The 20,641-nt window shown below is 38.2% G+C and overlaps 1 protein-coding gene across 2 annotated transcripts; it reads right to left on the bottom strand.

Moving 5' to 3' along the window:
- Positions 1-635: 635 nt before the first annotated feature.
- On the bottom strand, positions 636-19,454 carry LOC311265820 (sodium-coupled neutral amino acid transporter 3-like). Of its 2 annotated transcripts, none has more exons than XM_084367841.1 (16): positions 19,283-19,454; positions 13,821-13,955; positions 13,627-13,696; positions 13,326-13,441; positions 12,110-12,183; positions 10,594-10,686; positions 9,904-9,985; positions 6,897-6,979; positions 6,554-6,612; positions 6,001-6,117; positions 5,728-5,807; positions 4,020-4,120; positions 3,763-3,887; positions 2,901-3,045; positions 1,668-1,771; positions 636-1,524 (listed from the first exon to the last, which is right to left on the bottom strand). In XM_084367841.1, exons 2-16 carry the CDS (start codon positions 13,883-13,885, stop codon positions 1,420-1,422), a joined length of 1,419 nt encoding a protein of 472 aa, XP_084223967.1. In that variant the 5' UTR covers positions 13,886-13,955; positions 19,283-19,454; the 3' UTR covers positions 636-1,419. The 2 variants fall into 2 exon arrangements, with proteins under 2 accessions (XP_084223967.1, XP_084223968.1); XM_084367842.1 differs by lacking the exon at positions 19,283-19,454 and adding an exon at positions 15,227-15,329.
- Between the last annotated feature and the right edge of the window lie 1,187 nt (positions 19,455-20,641).

Below are 20,641 nucleotides of genomic sequence, written 5' to 3' on the forward strand. Positions count from 1 at the left end.
TGGTGATCATCGTTGATCATCTCATGTGGGTGTTTTTTAACATGTTCCCAGCATCTAGACAGCTCTGCAGCCCAAGTACACCCCCACATGGCTATGACATTCCCTAATGGAAGTGCCAGTAGGAAAATGCACCTCACCACACCACAAAAAACATTCAGGAACAGCTTACAGAATGTGACAGAGAGCTCAAGGTGCTGACCTGGCCCTCATGGTGTGGTGGTTAGCACTTTGAGTTTGGATGTTCTACCCAATGCTTGCGTGAGTCTCCTCCAGGTACTCTGGTTTTCCCCACCATGAAAACATGCACACTAGATTATCTTCTTGAACCCTCGAATGGGTTAAATGCAGAGTACCAGTTTCACAATGTATGATATGTGATCAAATAAAGATTCCTACTTCTCCCTTCTTCCAAACTCCCCACATCTAAATCTGATTGAGCAACCACGAGATGTGCTGGAACGAGTCAGATGCAAGTTGTGGCTGATTTGAGTCCTGTGGTTTGCGAGTTGTGGCCTCTGGTTAGTTCTGGAATGTCTCAAGGAAGTGTGTTCAGATTGGGATCTGGGGAATTTCGGGGCCAGGTTGGTACCTTGAGCTCTTTGCCATATGTTAAAATCATAGCTTATATTCCATGCCATTAACAAACAACACAGGTTTCAACACTTGTGAACTTTTATTGAACATCATGAACATTCAACATCCACCTATGCTGTCCAGAATAAATTCACAAATAAACCATACCAAATTAATTGGTTCACAGCTGCATAAACTTAATGTTAGACTTTGGCTGATGGAAACCAAAACATTTTTATCCAGTTTGCCAAACACTGCTCTGCAGGATTACAATACACCAATACATCAATTGAAGTGAATTATCTGAAGGCATCTGTTTGGACACCTAATACTGTGTGGCTCTCAGATGAACAGAAATAATTGGACTATAATGTTAAACACTGTGATGGAATCTCTTTTTGAATAGCAGTTATATCAAGCACATACCAAATACATTGTCTCCATCAAACTTAGCTGATTATTAAATGCTTTTTGCATTTAGACATTTGTCCAATTTGCTTTTAATATTGCTGTTATTATACACCACATATAGCCTTTGTTAAGGCAAATAGCTTTTAGTGGTTGAGGGGCTTCCATGGTCAACATGTCCCTCAGCTCTTTATTTAGAACAGAGAAACACCACCTGTGATGGAGCCTGGTGGTATATATCAACCTGGGTGGGTGACGGGACAAAGCTGGACTCCTCTCATCACCCTGGACGGACGGATTGTCCTTATGATTAATAAAACAGTCCCACCAAAGCCATGAGCTTTCCAACAGTAGGTTGAGTCTTGCTTCCCTTTCAGAGGACTGGAGTAGGGGTGCAGCAATGGGCTGCTGTAGCTGTAGGGTTTAGGGGGTTGCACTTTAATGGCCGCCGAGATTTCGCTTTTCTCCGCTCATCCAGTCAAGCCCAATGAATGTTAGGCTCATGGTCATGAATATGAAACCCAGTGCTGTGAAACAAGCAGCCTAAAAACCAAAAGAAGATACAGTACATCAGTACAGAATCACTAGGCCCACTGTGCTCCTGGCTGTTACATTCATTATAACTCTTTATCTCAGCTGATTTTGTGAGTGTCTCCCCTCTCAGTCAGGGAGAGATATCAGCCTACCTGGATCTTTGGTCTGGAGTTCATGGGCTCCTGGTTGGTAGGGACAATGCGGATGTAGAAGAGTCCAGGAAGGATAAAGATCAGACTGGGAGCAGTGGTAGCCCCTGGGCACACAGAGGAGGCACAATAAGTCACTGTCACTGATTTGCTAAATGCACTTATCTATTGCTTGCTGGGTACCATAGTCATCTGGTGATATTGTTATCCACCTTATTCTTAGCCCCCATAATACATTGCTTACATGCAGTTTATGGGCATAACTTCTGGCATATCCAGTCACTCGACGGAACCAGAGTTTTCCATGGTAACAGGAGGGCGAATCCTCCTTCTTAGAGTGAATTGTGCGCCGTGTCATTCATGAATGAAGATCTAGGTTAGTTATTTTATCTAGTGAATACTAACCCTAACACTGTTACTATTGCCTAGCCCACTTAGCAAATGCTTCTAAAGTCTTGAAAGTGCCACCGGTGCGTCAGTTACTATGATACTTTTTTTAACTTACACTAGTTCCGTCGATCACCTGAAGTATCCCTCTTAATCATTTCCCCAGTAACCTCCCCAGTGACCTGCGCAGGAAATTTGTGGATATAAATCTGTGTGTCATCTGCATAACTGTGGTAAAATAGCTGTCTTCAATAATCTGAGCTAGTATGAGCAAGAAGATGTTTCACAGGAGAGACCCTACTGTATAATGCAGCCTTGGGGAACTCCACGTCATTTTTGTTCACTCAGATGTGCAATTACTGATCATCACATAGTAGATCCTGCCCTGCAAATACAAATATCTGGAACGATTTTCTGCACCATTTAAATAACCATCCAACAGTCCTCACTCTCATCCCGTTATGAACTTTCTTTTTCTCTCTTACATGTTCATCTTGTGTTCTTTTTGTTGCCGCGCCCTGCTGGTAGTGCCCCTTCATACACGTGGGTACTTTTCATGTCTAGGTGAGGCAAAATGTCACACTCTCAAGCTGCCCTATAGTGGATTGCAAGTCTATAACATGCTTTGCTGTGAGATTGGCCTAGCACGAATGCTAATGTAAACTTGATCTCATTGAACTCCAAATATTAATACTAAATTAATTTTATAAGAAAAAAACATGAACAATCTAAAATCTTAAAAACATTATAGAATTCCTCTGCATTTTTATTTCATCAGAGCTATGTTTCTTTTTCCTGATAGCCCTTTTCTTTCAGGCTTCCATAAAACTTTGAAGTCTAATATCTCACCAGTAATGCCAAAGATGTCTCTAATGTTGGGAACGAGGATGACCAGCAGGTTGACAGCAAACAGCAGACACATGGCGATGATGATGTGACGGAGCCAATGGAAGGGCTTCCCTGGAAACAGCAGCTGCAGTAGGGCACGGCGGATCTGGCAGGACAGGACATAAGGATGCATAATGCTGCCCAGGTATCAGACCGGGTCAGTGTATGAAAGTAGAACTATAGGACTGTGTGTCACTAATCCCAGCAGACCAAGAGTGGAAATATTTCATGCATGTATGATGTACTGTATAACAGTTCACTTATACATCATTTTGTCAGTAGTCAGAATTGTCTAAGACAGGAATTCCAATCATTTTAAACGAGGGCCCTATGTTTGCATATTTTGGTGTGTAAATGATCAGTAGATTTCCTCAGCCAGCAGTCTCTGGCAGCTACACTGACTGCAATGCAATCCTTTGGATCAACAAAGTAACATCTGCTAATTTAAGTCTTGCTCTGAAATATTTGTTGTTGTTGTTGTGACAGTTGTTGCCTCATCTACTGTAGATCCTGGTTCAGCAATGACTATAGTAATAAATTATTTTTGTTTCTCTAGTTCCTCTTTCCACCGTTGTCTTCCTGCAACAACTCAGCTCCATTTCAGAGTGACATTTGTCCTTCAGTAAGACTTTTTGGTTACAAAACGGATTGTAATCTTGTAGTAGTGGGTTGTGGTTGAAGTACTGTGGAAGTATGCACCCTACTGAGTTTACCATGTGAACTTCTGTACTGCACTGCCCACTTTACTAAACGCATAAGTATTTCAAGTCAGTATCAGAGAGATTGTCAGATGGATGTGTGTGAAGCCCAGGCATGTTCTTACGGGAAACAAGACCACAGGTACAGTCAGAGTGACGGCCACCAGGACAGCCAGCCGAACACACAGGATCAGAGTGTCCAGGGGGTCCACCTTACTGTAGGTATGGAGGAGCTCTGCCTCAGTGTTCTCTGCACACACACACACACACACACACACATACACACACACAGACACACACACACAGATATAGAACATGTGTCACTTCACTGTCATTAAACAGCGTTATGTTCTGCAGCTGAGGAAAAGAGACGTTGCCTCACCATAGAAGGTCAGATAGCCAAAGGTGGCAGTGAAGAAGTACATGATGAACATGCCCAGGATGGAAACATTGCCAATATTCTGCATTCTCTTCTTGGTTGGGCTTTGGGGGAAAAAGATACATAGATATAGTACATAAAGACAAAAAGCATGGCTATAGTTTATTTTCAGAATAGCCTTTATTTACAGACACACACCCTGGTTATCGCTGTAGTGCCCAAATGTGAAACTTACTGCATTTATTTCTTTTGCTTTTTCATTTGGACAAGTTGTAAGAAAATTGCATTCGAGGTGCTCACATTTTCATTTTGATGTTAAAATAATGTGGCCTATCTTTCCAACTTGTCAGAGCTTCTGATTTTCCTTTTCCCCAGATGTCATTTTACCTGGTGGTTACTGATGGTGGGCCAAACCACAAAAATAAGACCCAATTTGTTATAGACCAGAGTTATCCTTTTGGTTAATGCACAAAAGCTCCTCTGTTAGGTTAAGGCTCCAAAACTAATGGGTTAGGTTTGGGAAAAAGCTCATACTTTGGGTTAAAATGAGGATATTCAGTTACGTAACTCATGCCATGTAACTTAAGTAACATAAGTACATCACTTACGTAACAGGTTTATGTTATTAACATGCATTTTCTTACTTACATGACATAACTTCAAAACAAATCACTTTTGACTCTTAGTCACAAATGGGATGCCAACCCTAGTTTTCTTCACTAATTTAAACACTGACAAATGTTAAGCATGAGAAGGTTGTGCTATCCAGCCAATAAGTAGATTAATGATAATTGATGCTCTATCATAAGAAAGTAAACTGCAGTGTATTTTTACATTTCAAATTGGTTTAATTCTAAGTGACTTGAACCAATGCTGCTACACACGTATAGTACAGTGTGCTACTTACATGTAAACCTAGAACTAATGACAAGTGTGGTTTTCATGGGTTTCATTCCAAAACACAAACATTTCTTTCAGGAATAAAAGTCAGCTGATGTTCACTGTTAAACTACGCAGACAATTGTATCCACAAAAATGTTGTGTTCTATAAGAAAAGGACAATGAAAGGTGTCAATTTTCACAAATGGTACATATCTCTTTTTGAACGCAACTGTTCTTGTTTTAATATCACCAGTTTATGGACTTGCAGTATGTTTGCTGTTTGCAGCAATAGTGTTTTGCATTTAGCTACTGTAGCTGTGTATTTATATTGCAAAACAAGATATAGTTATTAATTTTAAAGATAAGCTTTATTGTGTGTTTTTGTTTTTCATATTGCATTGCAATAGCCTGTTTAAAGTTATCATATACCAAACAACTAATCAGTGCTGATAATACTCTATGCTGATAAGTAAAGTAGTGATGATAATACAGTACATGCTTTGAATTCCTAAGATATAACTATGCAGTGTTCTAAGCAGACCGGATGGCCTGCAGCACATGATAGAGCGCTCATTACAACCATAAGAGACTTGAGACTTGACTTGGACTTGCAAAAAAATGACTTGTGAGCATCTCTTTATACGACTACACCAGAGGGGTACTGCAAGAAGTGGCGTTAGAGGGATAACTACAGCATCAAACCAAGAAGTGCAGGGCCACTGATCAGGCTGCTGTATTTGACACATTGGGAGTGAGGGATGGTTTTTTGACCATCAAAGTGCATGATGTATACTGCGTGTGAAGAATGCAAGACTGGTATGCATCTTACTTGCTCAGTTCAGTGTAGATGGGAAGCACTTCAGGGTGACATACGAAGGCAAATGCCAGGATGGGAATGGTATATGCCGTCTGCAAATCAAGTAACAGAATAACTTCACGTTTTCCAGGAAGCATTTGAACTCCACACTACCCCATGTAATATGATGCATCCACAAATAGTTCCTGACAGTACACGGGTTCAGAGCACAGCACAGTCCTCTGAACAGAGCTCATCATAAATGAACAGTGTGCTTAAAATTGATTGAGGGAGTTTATGTCCAACCTCTTGGTTGATGGTGAAGAATTTGATGGTGCATGCGTCCTCTGGGACCACTGTGTTCACAGAGTAGTTGCCAAACACTTCCAGAGGGCAGGCAATGTTGAATCTCTTGTAGATTACCTGATGTGACAGAGAGAGAGAGGGAGAGAGAGACTTTGATGAAGTGAAGCACATGTTATATTTGCTGCCTTTCCTGACACTACAACTATGGCACTTTTTGAACCCTTTCCAATCATATGTTGTTTTATTTGGTAACTTTACTCTTCTCTGACATGTCGCTACATCTTGGAAATTGATATATTGAGAGTGTGCACCCAGCAACAGTTGTATACATTCCCAAAAAGAACAAACAGAACTCTGCAGCAGCTGTTGGAGGTAACTCATCCCTGTCCAACCAGCTAAAGCTATAAGGATTTAGAGCCCGACTGAGTCTTAGAGTATTAACCAAGCCCGACTCAAACTCCACAGGCATTCTGATTTACACCTCTGAACTCGACTTTGGGTATGTTCAGTGGTGCCCTGACAGTAGCCCTTAAGTCATGACCCACAGACTCACCGAAGAGAGGAAGAAGACCATGCAGGAGAGAGAGAAGCCACTGGTATAACCAAGGTACCCTGAAGAATGCAAGAACACAAGCCTCAGACACACTGTTACTATATTGAAATATTATTGTGATGACAATATTTCATTTGACTGCTGTTTGAGTGTCTGCAGGAGAGAACAACTAGAAATCTTTTGTGTCCTTCATGGCTTTGTGAAGGCTGTATTAAATTCAAGTCTGACCATACAATACAAGGAAACGTGGGGTGATTTTCTTTTTTATAATAAATGGCCTTGTTGTGCTTTCAAAAGCATCTCTCTCGGGAATTGTTGAGCATGACTGGGTTGAGGGACGTACCAAGGTGTTTCATCAACGTTAGTGGGAGGATGATGCAGACAGTGACGATGATGATGAGGTAGTTTCCATTCATGAACCAGTCGCTAGGTGAAGAAAACACACATAAAGTAAAGCACAAACACACACATAGTAGAAAACTGTGAGAACTGCATTAAGAGCAGAAGCGAGGTCGGTTCTGTTGTAAAATGACAACTTTTCACTGTGTCCCAGGGGCAGGAAGTCAAATATAGGTTTGTGGTATACTGTATTTACTACACGTAGATAAGTGGCTGTGAAGTGAGAGACATTGTTCATACACAAATTATACTTTTAAAGGAGAAATTCACCCCAAAATTCAATCATTATCTTCTCACCTGCAGTAACACATTTAGCGCAGCAGCTACAGTGAAGATTCCAGGCTTTAAAAGAAGGTGCAAAAAATGTCTTTTCAAATCAATTCCAGATTTCAGGTTGATTGAGCCAGAGGAACTGTATGGAGCCATTTTCTGTTCATTTGTTTTGGTTGCTTTTTACATTTTAAAAAGTCTCCAGCTACTTTAGTTGTTTAGGAGAATGCTGCAATGCTGTTTTGCTGTGAAGCTCCAGAAATGTTTTGTGGACTAAGAAGCTTCACCTGACTTTCTATCAGCATGGGGGTTAGAGGGTAATCATTACATTATCATTTTTGGATGAACTTTTCCATTAAGTAGTTCTTTGTTTCTTACAGTGCAACCAAAACTAAACATGGCGACAAATGAGAAAGTTACCATATAATGTTGATCTCTTAAATTAGTTTTAGCCTGTCCTCAAAACATTGCTCCAATTCTATTGTGGTTTTTTTGAGAGTGTGATGCTGACTTACTTCACATCCTCATATATCACCTTCAGCATTTCACTTGAGCTTAATTACATCTCACAGTTGCAAAGCATTCATTTCTGAGAAGGCACACAACCAACGCTCAGTGGGAATAAAGTCTGGTGACCATACAACAAGCAAGTTGTCTCAACAAAAGTAAGATTGGGTCAGTTCCAACAGATAAAACAATTCACACGGAGCAGAGAAATCGCAAAAAGTGAACAATGAATAAGAGTGCAGTTTGTATCCTGATAGATAAAATTGCACAAAGCAGGTTCATGGCACAAATAATAACCAAACACAGCGCATCTGTGTTTCTATTGGCTGATCATAAAAAAATGCTGTGAACAGGAGAACACCTGTTTGAATTTAGTCATACAGGCTTACATTTAAAGAGTAACCATACTTATTTTGCACTTTTTTACGCAGGTCTTGAGGAGTACTACTAAGTGAACAAAGTAGTATAATGCCTTTTGTTCTGGAAAGCAGTCCACTGGTCTAATGTTGCAGTCCTATAACACTCAGTACGTTTACATGATGTTAGAAAAAGTCTGACTACTGTGTTAGTCCGACTGTAACCGGACTTTAAAAGTCCATGTAAACAAGTTAGTCCGGCTGAAATCCTACTAAATCGACTTTCTCAAAGTCAGACTAACACACCCAGATGCAGTTGGAAGTCAATTTACTCTTTCATGTATATGCCTTAGTTGGACCTGAACTGGCCTCAGCATTCTACGCATGTCCCCATGCCAGGCGTTGAACCAGAAGTCATCCATGGCATAAATCCATAGCAGGAAGTTGGGAAAAACAAAAGAAGAAGAAGACGACGGCAAAGGTATTAATACAATATATAATATGTAATGTACAGCGTCGAAAAGTCATCCATGTTTTCACCGTTCGCTGTGCAGCCCGTTTGCGGCTTCTTAACTTGTTTGGTATGTGATGTAATAGGTCAACCGGATGAACGTCCAGTAGCAACTAGCTGTAATGATGCATATCACCACCTGCCGTGGTGCAGTCGGACATACTTCTGTCAATAAATCGATTCTCCCCTGGTGCTTGTATACTGAGACAATGGCAGATGTCCAATTAAATGGCCTAATCGAGCTATGACCGTAGCTTGACTAAAGTGTGCATGGAAACGTACTGACTGTTGGACTCCTTATTGACAGTCTAAAAACAAATGATCAGAATTGATACAGCAGAATCAGAGATATCACCTTTTTAATCCATGCATTCTTCTTCCTTTTCAAAATCTGTTTCCTACATTACCCACAATGCAACTTAGCCACTGAGTGACATCATTGGAGACAGATTACATTCAACTTCCTCTCGAGCCACAAAAGGTTTTGTACTATTTATTTTTCCACATATGCAGTAGTACTCCTCAAGACCTGCAAGTACACTTAAATGTGTAAAATTGGTGGAGTTGCCCTTTAAATGAATGAGAGTAATTGCAAGTGCAATGGGACTGGATCTGCTCACTGTGAAGGATCAACTTTACAACATTCAGTTGATTCTTTGTTGTCAGTGTGGTGAAGCAGCAGGGAGCACGCTCAGGTTAAGCTAATAATACAACATTACTCTTCAGAGCAGTGGTGTTGATGCTGATGTCATCATTTAATATCAGGCTTCATTCAGATGAGGCTTTATTGGGACAAACGTAGGACCATTCTATGGAATATCTAGGAGAGTGGACAGTACACTATGAAATTCTATGAGATGACTTAATAAAATCCATTTTGAAGGAGTTTTAAAGGAACACTGACATTTTCGTAAATGCGGTAAACAATCTCATGTTCAGAGCCAAACCAACAGTGAATGGTTTATGGGTTATCAAAGACTGATATGTCTTCTTCCCCTGTGCCTTCCCAAAACTATTACTTAAAACTACACATTACAACAAGTAACAAACAGTTTGGTAAGTTCAGAAAATTACATCACTTTACCATAACACAGCCTCTAAAACCAGGAAAAGACAACACTTATGTCATATCACGATAAAACGATATCCAAAATCTAACACAATATAAATTCTTGGATCAGGATAAGGATATGAAATCAATATGGTGCCTCACCCTATTTGGACCCATCTCTGTAATGGACACAGTTGAAACTGATATTGAATTTTATACATTTTGTTGATTTCAAAGATGTTAGCTCATTACTCACTCAGAGCTGGATGTCTGGCCAAGAAAGGCTTGGATGACCAGTGGTAATTCAGATTTTACTATGAACAGGTAGCTGGACATGGCTGCAGACGAGGAAGACAGAAAAAGCATTTATTAGTGCTGTGTATTGTTGTGGGTTGTCAAAAGTATCAATACTTCAATATTACATGTTTAAATGATACAATATCCGCATTCGATAAACTACCAAAAAAGGATCTACAATCAGATTTTCAAACCAAGGTTGTACAGATATTAACATTATGACAAATGTGTTGGTATGTTACCAGTTACTTTTTCTTTACCAGCACTGTGTGCAGGTTGTTGATTAAAAAAAGGAGAAGAAATCCTTTTTGGGCACTTATGAGGTTTTTTTTCTATTGCCATGCTAATTGAAGAGGTGTTGACAATATTAATTTTATTTTAGCGTTGTATCAAAGTTTAAAATTCTAGAAGCAGGAGCTGACTGTATTTGTAAGTCCTGAGTTGGAAGTTGGATGGATGGATGTTTCCTCATTTTTACTTGACCAAATAGTTGAATAGGTACTCAACAATTACAGTAGTATACATGACCACATATATTCACACTCCCATAAAACAAAGATTTCCTGGTTCCCTTGGAAGGATATATCATCACCACCTCCTCATCTGACATAAACATTTTAAATACCACAGCTCTATACCAAATTGTTACCTCCAATGTTATGTAGCGTTATGATGACAGCTGCTAGAATCTTCCCTGGATGACCGAAAGCTCTCATGCCAAGCTGCTCATAGGCACGTATACCTGAAGAGACCAATAACATAGACCCATGTTAACAAACTGATTGGACATTCGGACCAGCCTCTCAATCCCAACCCTCTTACTAGTTGACAAAGCAAACCAGTTAAAAACTAACTAGCCAGCTAACAACCCCGGGATGAAAATAACAGAGATTTCTTCCTTTTGCCTTTTTCTTTCTTTTTTTTTTTTTTTTTACCTCTAAGGTGGTTAATCAAGTCAAAGTCAAACAGGCAAGCTGAAATGATTTTGATTCAGTAATACACAACCTACTTACACATACAGTACATATATCTGTTGTGTATATTATTAAAAAGTTGTGAACAGGATAAAGTGTATCAGTTAAAAGTAGGCAAACAAAAATATTTACAGGAAATAGTAGTCTATTTACACATATGCTATATGGGTATGATTAAAATATAATAAACAAGAATAAACTTTATTTATATAGCACCTTTAAAAACAGAGTTTACAAAGTGCTTTGACAAACAAGCAAAAGAAGGCGAATCAGGAAGACAATATTACAGAATAAACACTCAACAGTCGAGCCAAACACAAGGAAGCCTTGTGTAGTAATTACAAGTAAAAGGAATAAAAGCAATAAAACAGGCAAAATCACAGAAAATGACAGACAGGAGAAAAAAGTACTGCAAATAAAGAGATAAATAAAAGAATAAAATCAGTAAAGGACGATAAGAAGACGACATCACATCAGACGAATTAAGAACAGATAAAAGGATTAAGAGCAGTAAAAAGAATAAAAAATAATAGATTCAAGATAAACAAATAAAAGAAGTGAAAGACAGTAAGAAAAAGACATCACATGAGAGGAATTAAGAGCAGATAAACAGACTAAGAGCAGTAAAATGACTAAAAAGATAGGAAGATGAAAAATCAGTTTAAAAAAGGTGACTTCACATAAAAGCAAGTCTAGAAAAGTGTTTTTAATAAGCCATTTAAAAGAAGTTACTGATTCTACAAGCTTTATAGTGAAGCAACATTAGCAACATCATACAGATAAGATGTTTCGGTTGTATTAAGATATTGCATTAATTACAATTTAAAAAAGCAAATTTGTGTTTTCAAGGCAGGGAGGAAGAGGAGCAAGTGAAGAGAAAGCCCAAAGACAAAACATAAAGTTTCTGATCTACATACTCACAAAAAAAAAGAAAAGTACTGATGATAAAGTCTCTCTCACAAACCTTTGGTGTTACTTTGTAGATATTGCAATACATTGAGCAGTGATAGTAATGCCGTTGGACTGAATGTAGAGCATATGGCTTGTCAAGGGGATATGGGCTGGTTTTTTATAGGCCACTGACCTGCTTTTGTTACACAGACCTGGCAGCCCTGATTCTGACACATGTAAAGGACGACTAGCTAAACTGGCCTTATATACAGAAGTGAAGTGACTCAAATGAATTCTTACCAACAACTCCAGCACTGCGTAGCAGCAGGTGGACGGAATAACAGGACAGACAGGCGATACATGTGAGCAAGATCCTGTAAAACACAAACATGTCTGGTAGGTAATGACATTAATGTCACTAACATGTTGATCAGAGAATTCTGTATTGCACTGCTTTCGGCCTTAGTTTGTATAAACTGCTTCTTCTTTGAAGCCTTTGAGATCAATTCTAAAAGCTACATGCAGTTATTACATTTTCAGGGATTAAAAAAAACATTCCACTTAAATGGTTGTTGTCAAATTTACACAATAAATACTTTAGTTTCTCTCTTGCTACATCCCAATTTAAAGGCAGCATAATAAGCACATGTTTGAAGACTGAATAGGCCATAAGCAGTCAGTCAACATGGTGCCATTCCCTACACATTATGCTTAGAAACACAGCCTTCTTCAGCCTTCTTTACCAGAGTCTGGAGGGACTTAACATGTCTTTTTCACCTCTTCTCAGTACATCATACATCTCCTGTGTTGCCACAGTTCAAGTTTGTCTATCAAAGTCTGTCTTAGACAACAATCAGGTGCCCACATCAACATTGAAACAGCTGGCTTGCTGACTCGCGACAAATATCACAACCTATATTGTCAAATGTGTGGGCCACACACACTGCTTAACGTAGAGTAAAATAGGACAATCTTAAAACCTCACTTGGATTAATATGGATTTATTCTGGTTTTGTACTGAGATATGTGGATGATTTCCTGGTTTTGGCTGGTAAACACAATCTTATGTTATCTTTGACACACGGTATTCATTTTAGTATGCAAATGATTGATGATTCAATGGGGTTTCCTGTTGGGATAATGTATGACAATCCAAAGAAATGTATATAAAAGGAAATATCATGAAAACAGACATTTGAAATCAATAACAGCATTCTTATTATTCATTTAATTGTAATATGAAATATTAAGTAATTCTCAAGACAAGTTGATTAAATTGTACATCAAATATTTGAAACAATAATTTAAGTAACTTTGTATATGTCATACATGATGGTGTGGCATAAGCGACCACAACCAGTGTTGTGTAATGTTTACCATGTCTTCTCACGTGTGTCATGTTTGTCTACTGTCTGCCGTTTTCAGGGAACTGCTGTGATACAGAACGTGTGTGTTTTTGTGTGTGTGATTGTATCAGTTGTACTATTGCACCAAAGTGTGTGTCAGTGGTACTCACAGGAAGAGGACAATGCCGGTGTTTGACATGGCGTATGACAGACCCAGAATGCCGCTGCCCATGATGGCATTGCTCAGGTTGAAGACAGACATCCCAAAGGAGGTTTTACCTTCAAACTGGAAAAGACATAAAACTGCAATATTAAATTCAAAGACACAATTACAATTATTTTTCTTATTTCATTTTGCGTAATGTTACATAAAAGCTATTGTAAGTTATTCTTGAGGCATAAATTCATACAATTAAACAGCGTTTGGAGCACCAACAGGCTGCATGGCCTCTGCCTCTCTCTCAAACTCACATCTGTGAACTGAGGTCTCTTCGATCCATCGCTCTTGTGCTGCAGGAACTTTTCCTCCTCTGGTGGGACTCTGAAATATACACCACAAACAAAAAAGAAATATTGCACTTCTTCAAATTGAGATAATAAGAACATATTATATGTATTGTGCATTAATAGCAAGTCAGCATGGAGGACACATAATGGATACATACCCTCCCTCCACAGACACAGCAGCATCATGTTGGTGATTACCATTTGATAGCTTCTGCAGTTCCATACTTATGACAAGTACAGAGGCTCTCTTATTTCTTCATTAAAAATAGAAATGTTCAATTGAACAATGAAATCTGAAAAATAAAAAACAAACAAACACACACAGATTAAACCACCTCAGTTTTTGTTTCCTTTGTTTCCTCCCATACCCAAACAGGGAGCCAGGTTACATGAATAAGGTGTGAATGTAAGTGTCAGTGGTTGTCTGATAAGTCCTACCCACTTTTTACATACACATACACACGAGCACGCTGCTCACATTAACTTGTTATTGATGCCTGAATGCCAGGCTGCTAAATTAATGGTGGGTCACACATTGTCACCACAAAATTCCTTGAATAAAGACAGTATAAGAGATTGGAAGATGGGAACATGACAGGGCAGAGGAAAGTAAGCTGGCAAATGAGACTAAAAGGGAGAAAGAGAAAGGAATGAATTGAAGGTAAAGAAGGAACAAATTAACAAAACAAAAAAGGATGAAGGATATAATGGAGAGGGGAGGTTTTTTTTAAAATAATTATCTCTAAATATTTCAGTTGTTATAGCAGGGCCACCATTACATTAGCTAATACAACTGGGCACCTGATAACTGTGTCAGGTTATAAAATCTATTCACTAAAGAAAATTGTGATAATTGGTGATAATGTGTCAATAACTGCAGCATATTAGTGTTTGGAATGAGTGAGAGATACTCATGACCAATGTCCAATGGTATATGCATTGACACTGGTACCTCTGGCTTACAGTCAAAGCTGAGCCAAACGATAACACATTCAACATGTGTTACTGTGGCACAGTTCAGAACACATCTGAGCAGCTCTTCTGGTCTTATCCTGTTATTTGTGAATAACAGAGAAAGAGGATGACACAAGTTTAGCAGCGTCATTCAGCCCCAGTTCATCAGTATCAAAGTGCACACCTATGAGTCATGTGTCTATGTTTGGTCTGAATGTACCAACAAATTACTTAATCCACAGACGCTTTAGGTCGATCGCAATGACAATGTTCTATTGACTTTTGGTTGCAATTGGTATCATCTTGTAATATTTGTAAAGTTAAAAAATTACCCCAAAATTTCAAGGCAAATGCATTAAGAGCTGAAAGCATTATTCAATTAGTAAATTCACAGAAAATCAATCTGCTGCAATTTTGATAAACAATTATTTTTTAAAGCCATTTATGAAACAAAAATGCCAGAATGTACTTGTTTCAGCATCTCAAATTTGAATCATCTGAAAAGTCTGCTATGATAATGAACTGAAAATCTTATTTTGTCAAGAACTACTGGTCAGACAAAACAAGACATCTGAATATTTCAACTGGGGCTTTGAGAAAATTCTCTTACTGTATCCAGTGGTAGAGTTAGGCAATAGGCAACTCTTCAGAGCCCCAAAAGCCCCAAGTTCACTCAAGCCCTTCGCAACAACATAGGATGTGCTTTCAGCACAGTAGCCTTCTCAGTAGTGATGTATCACATGACACACGCACGTGTCTCTCTCTCTCTCTCTCTCTCTCTCTCTCTCTCTCTCTCTCTCACACACACACACACACACACACATGCACACAAACACGTGAATATTGCTAACAGAGGACTATATTTCTACACTGACTAAGAGTGGACCTCTGTATCTGGTCATTTTGAAAAAACAAAAATAGAATCTTCTTTTTACCATAATATTACTTTAAATGTGTTTTGGTTTTTTTTTTTAAAAAGAAAAGAAATTGCCAAGACGGGACTTGCATTGTTATTATCCTTATTTTAGGACCAAGTTGCCAACGACCCAAGGTATGTAGGGATAATGAATGTATGTCCTCTATCAACTATTTTTTAGCTCTGTTTTTTTTTTTTATCTCCACCTGTCTCTAAGTCCTCCATTTTGTTCACCAGTTAGTTTCTATCAGAGCTTTTTCTCTGAAAACAGCTGATTTCTGGTGCTGCAAACAAATCTGATGAGAGCAATGAGAGTGAACTCAAACAGTAAAGTTGTGGACCGTAAAACCCCAACAGCAAACATAAAATTTGTTTAAAAGTTCATTAAAGCTGAGGGGAAGGGCAAAGTTGGTGGAAACTGAACTTTTTAAGTAAAGAATCTCTTTTGCCAGATTTGCTGTTCAACTAGGTTAAATGTCAGACAAATAGATTGCACACTGCTCTTTGCTAATAGAATGCAGTTGGCTAACATTAACAAACCTCAGACAGAATCATAGTTTGTATTGCTAAGCCAATTTCCAATCCTCAGTGAAAGGCAACGTGGCTCTACAGATAAGTGACTGGAGTGGAGCCATATGTGGACAGCTCCAGTTGTGGATATCTGTTGCCTGTAGGCTTCAATAACGACAGACAGAGTGATAACAGCTGAGAATGACCTCCATGCTCAAACATGACTGAGCTGGCTCCTCAGACATTGACATTTTGTACAGCGGTCGTCACGTGGACTGTATTTGTAAATACTGTCCCCACATAGAGAGACTTTTTACATTTCTATGCTGTTACGCACTTTATATGCAATACTTAACATATTCTTGTTTCCTAGAGGGAAATTTAAAAAATCTTTTTTTTAATGAGAAGAAAATACATTTATTATCATTATCAGATGGTGGCAGAGCAATCAGAGCACATATGCTTTTATATACTAGTCTCTACACTGATGAAATTAGTTAACTGCATTTTTCTGTGCTCGTAAGCTTAATTTAAAATGTCCATTCAAAGGTTATTAGTCAGACGGCACTGGTCCTACTTTAATGACACATGTTTAAACTGTTTTTCATCGTGATAAAAAGGCACAATTTAGCCTGATTGGTAGTTAGTATATTGATTTGATTTGGGTGAACTGACACCTTTTCGTTGCTTAGCCAATGATTATTACACACACAACCGAATAGTTGTTTGAACCTGCTTTTATATCAGGGGAATATGTTGAACCGTAGCATTCAATATACAACACTAAATCTCAGCCAATCCCATGAAAGGAAAAAGTCAGTTACAGGAGAGTAAATAAAAGTCAAAGTGTTTCCTGTGGCTGTCCGCTCACCTGACATTATGTGACTTATTGTGATGCAGGTACACCCACCCACCCCATGCACCAATCACGTTCAAGAGTTTTTTGCCAGCGCTTTTTGGCAAAAGACACACACAGCTGTAACTGTTGTATCCTTTTTTAAAAATCTGTCCACAAACAGAAATATAAAAATGACAATTTGGCTTTATTACATTTATGTTTATGTTTACAGAAACCATAATTGTGAGTTGAGCACACTTTGTATTGTATTTATTACTACTATTCATGTTTTCTGTTTGTGGTATCCATCTGTATATCTCACTCTTGAAGAGAAAGTGAATAACTTTTATACTAAGGTCCTTTTAAAAGTGCTAGTTAATAGGTAATAAGGCTTTTACAAGTCCTTATAAGATACTTGTTCACATTATTTTGATATTTTTTGATTGATGGATAACTAAGATTATAGGACATTTATAAGCACTGATACTGTAAGAATAAAGTTATAGTTATAGACAGCTGGAGAATGTTATCAAAAACTTTGAGTTTCTTTAAAATGTTATATTGTAATATTTATAATTAATTAATATTATATGTTTATATTTGTAATTGTAATATTTGCATACTTTATTAGGTATTTATTAGCAGTAAACAATGCACTTATTAACATTTTAGAAAACTTTTTGCAGCTACCAGATCTAAAGGAAGAACAATGATTTGTTCAGGGTAATAAATCCTTGATAATGCACTAAATAACAGATAACCATGCTTTTCCCAGCTACCCTATCTGGAATACTGCATGTTGTCAAGGTTGATAAAAGATGAATTAAGAAAATAGACTATTGTAGCAGTGAAGCATAAAAACATACTTGAAGACAAACTGTAAAAATCATATCCTATAAAATATAGCCCCAAATAGGAAGGAAAAAATATATAGGAAAAAATAGTACAATTATCTGGACAGTTACAGTATCTTTAAACACTGAGGAAAATTGTATGTTGTAAAAGACATTCTGATGATGTTTAATAGAACATCACTAATGGCATCAACACAATTGCCTGTAACTATTGGTAATCTCTTTAGAAATAGGATGCCTAATTTCTATGCAGTGGTAGAATAGAAAAACACTGGAAAAGCATATTGTTTTTTCCATTGCTATTGCTCTTAGGACCCATTAGTTAGTTAACCTCAATAAACTGGTCTGTAATGCTATTGTAAACATTATAAGAAACTCAGGAGGTTTTTATTCTAACATTCTAAGGCGTCTACTAATTGTTAACACTTTTCTTATAAGTCTTGAACTATAATCAAACAATAAACGTGAAAATTATGATATTATTACACCTATATCATCTTATTAAAACATAATAAAATAAGAGTCCACCAAGAACTTATAAGGACCTCACTACCTGTTAAATACCACTAATTACAAGGTCTGTAATACAAAGCGTTACTCTCCACAGTTCTGACATTGATAAAAACTTTTTAAAACCTTCATACATTATTCAAAGAGTTTTGAAAGCCAACAGAAAAACACACGTGTTCGTGTGGCTGGGACTGTATATATAGTCCCCCAGACACTGAGTAAGATGGAACATATAGTGTACAATGTGTGCCAGAATGAGGCCCTGCCCTTCTTTCCAAGCATGGAATGTGTAGATATACAGCTTATGTAATACTGTCACCTTTTTCCATGTGTTTCAGTCTTTTTTTAAAAACATGCAGCCCATTAACCTGAGATCGACAGTAGGACAATTGTCCACTGAGGCTCACGTTAACTCAAAACTGTTCACTGTTTGTTTTGTTGTTGTTGTTTGGTACGTTCTACATTTTTTACATTTATGTGTAGTAGTTAACATAGTCTATGCATGCATGTCAAGAGTACATTAGTGCATTAATTAAAGCTTTCCCTCATAGTCTGTCTTTTACTTAATTTTTTACTCCACAAATGTCTAAAAATGTACTGGAAAAAATATGTTTACGTCAAGACTCTCCATTTGTCATTTAAGAAGAGAAACCAACTAACCTCACTGTTCAGAAAAAATCATATCACTGCGGTTACCTTCTGACTTTGTTAAAAAAAAAAAGAAGAATTGTGCTCATGCTCATTCAGAGTAAGTTATGTTACTTTAAATTTAAAGTAAAAGTAATTAAAGGGCTGCCAATAACTGACTCTCAGTGACAAATTGTTGGGAAACAGCTGGATAACCTATGCATACAACTTATTTAACGAGTGTGATTAAACCTTTCAAAATCCAAGCCTCTGAGGACAAGCTGGTGCCACTAACAAAGCTGTGCTCTTCTCCCCATGGTTCCTCACTCCTCCTGTGGAGACCTCCTCAAGTTTCTAAACCACGTGGCAGCACAGTAGCTCCAATGCAGCCAGAAGAATGGACAGACTTACCTCCAGAAGCAGACCCAGCTGACTCTACGAAGCAGAGGGAAACCTTTGGGTGAAGTCCTGGGATCAGAGGTGTAGTTTGGCCCAGGACGAATGGCAATGCTGGCCTGTTTTTGGAGCCCAGCAGAGAAGCAAGGGAGAGGTTGGGGAGAGGGGAGCAAAAGTGGGAGCAGGCAGTGAGGAGGAAGGGCTGCTGAAAATGACGGTTTCAAGTTTCTTGTGATGTCACATGTATAGGCACTCCTCTTCCTTTCGAGGAAAAACAGAGAAAGAAAACAAGTTAACTGTGACTTTCTCTCAGGGCTCTGGTGATGGAGGGCTCTGTGGGGAATTCACCAAGCTCCTATGGCCTGCTCATACATACTAGGCCTATTGAATTGTTTCCATGTTCCTACTTTCTACTCTCTTCCCCTGCCTGGGAGTTGAGGTATAGGGGAAATATAGTGAGGTGATACGCGAAGGGTTGCATAAGAGCCTGGCTGCTGGTGGGCAGCCCTGCATTAGAAGCAAACTGGAAAAAGCTGGCTCTATTAGATCAATGTGGGAACGTTTAGTAGAAAAGTAAATATGTAAACCAATGTTCCCGTGAAGTGTCCGAGGTGACCTGACTCCTGCAGCTGAACGGAACTATTTGAAACAACACATGGTCCAGGATACACACATTCCCGTGGTTATTTTGGTGTATTGTTCCACACAGGAACACTGTCCCAGCTGAGTGTCGGTGCTGATTAGTTCCATTAAGTGTGTGTGGAAGCTTGGCTGCTTTTACAATTATGTATTTCAATAAAATCTTTATTGTACAACTTAAATGAAGCACAATTATTATACCATCAGATCAATGTATTGGAGTACTGTTGAGCAGTTGGAGGTTCTTGCTGGTGAAAGATGAATCTAAAACAAATCTTTAAAGGGGCATTGTGCAGTTTTGGAATAGAAATTCAGAATTTTAATATTTACAATATTCATAAGATAATAATACAAACTAAGAAATATGTATTTTTTGCATAAGTGAATAAACAAGCTGTTCTTAGAGGAAAATATGGTCCCAGAACACTGTTTGAAGCTAGAAAGGTGGCAGGGTCCGCCACATATAAACAAAGTAAAATAGTATTAACTGTGTTGTCCTTTAAGGTCAGTTTGTTTATTCAGTCATGAAAACAAAGAGAGTTTGTTTATTTAGTTTGGTCTACACAGTTAATCACTAAATAGGCCTACTCAAAATCACAATATGGCTGAAGGGAATACCCAAATCACAGAAGCTAAAGCTAAGCCAAGATAAAAGTAAAATGTGACAAATCAGCTAGATAATGAAGTAGGTCTACTGTAGTGCTGTAGAGATCCCCTGGCCTACAAAATATATTC

This window comes from Pagrus pagrus (genome assembly GCF_965226575.1).
Source record: "Pagrus pagrus genome assembly, chromosome: 11".
Classification (NCBI taxonomy): Eukaryota; Metazoa; Chordata; class Actinopteri; order Spariformes; family Sparidae; genus Pagrus; species Pagrus pagrus.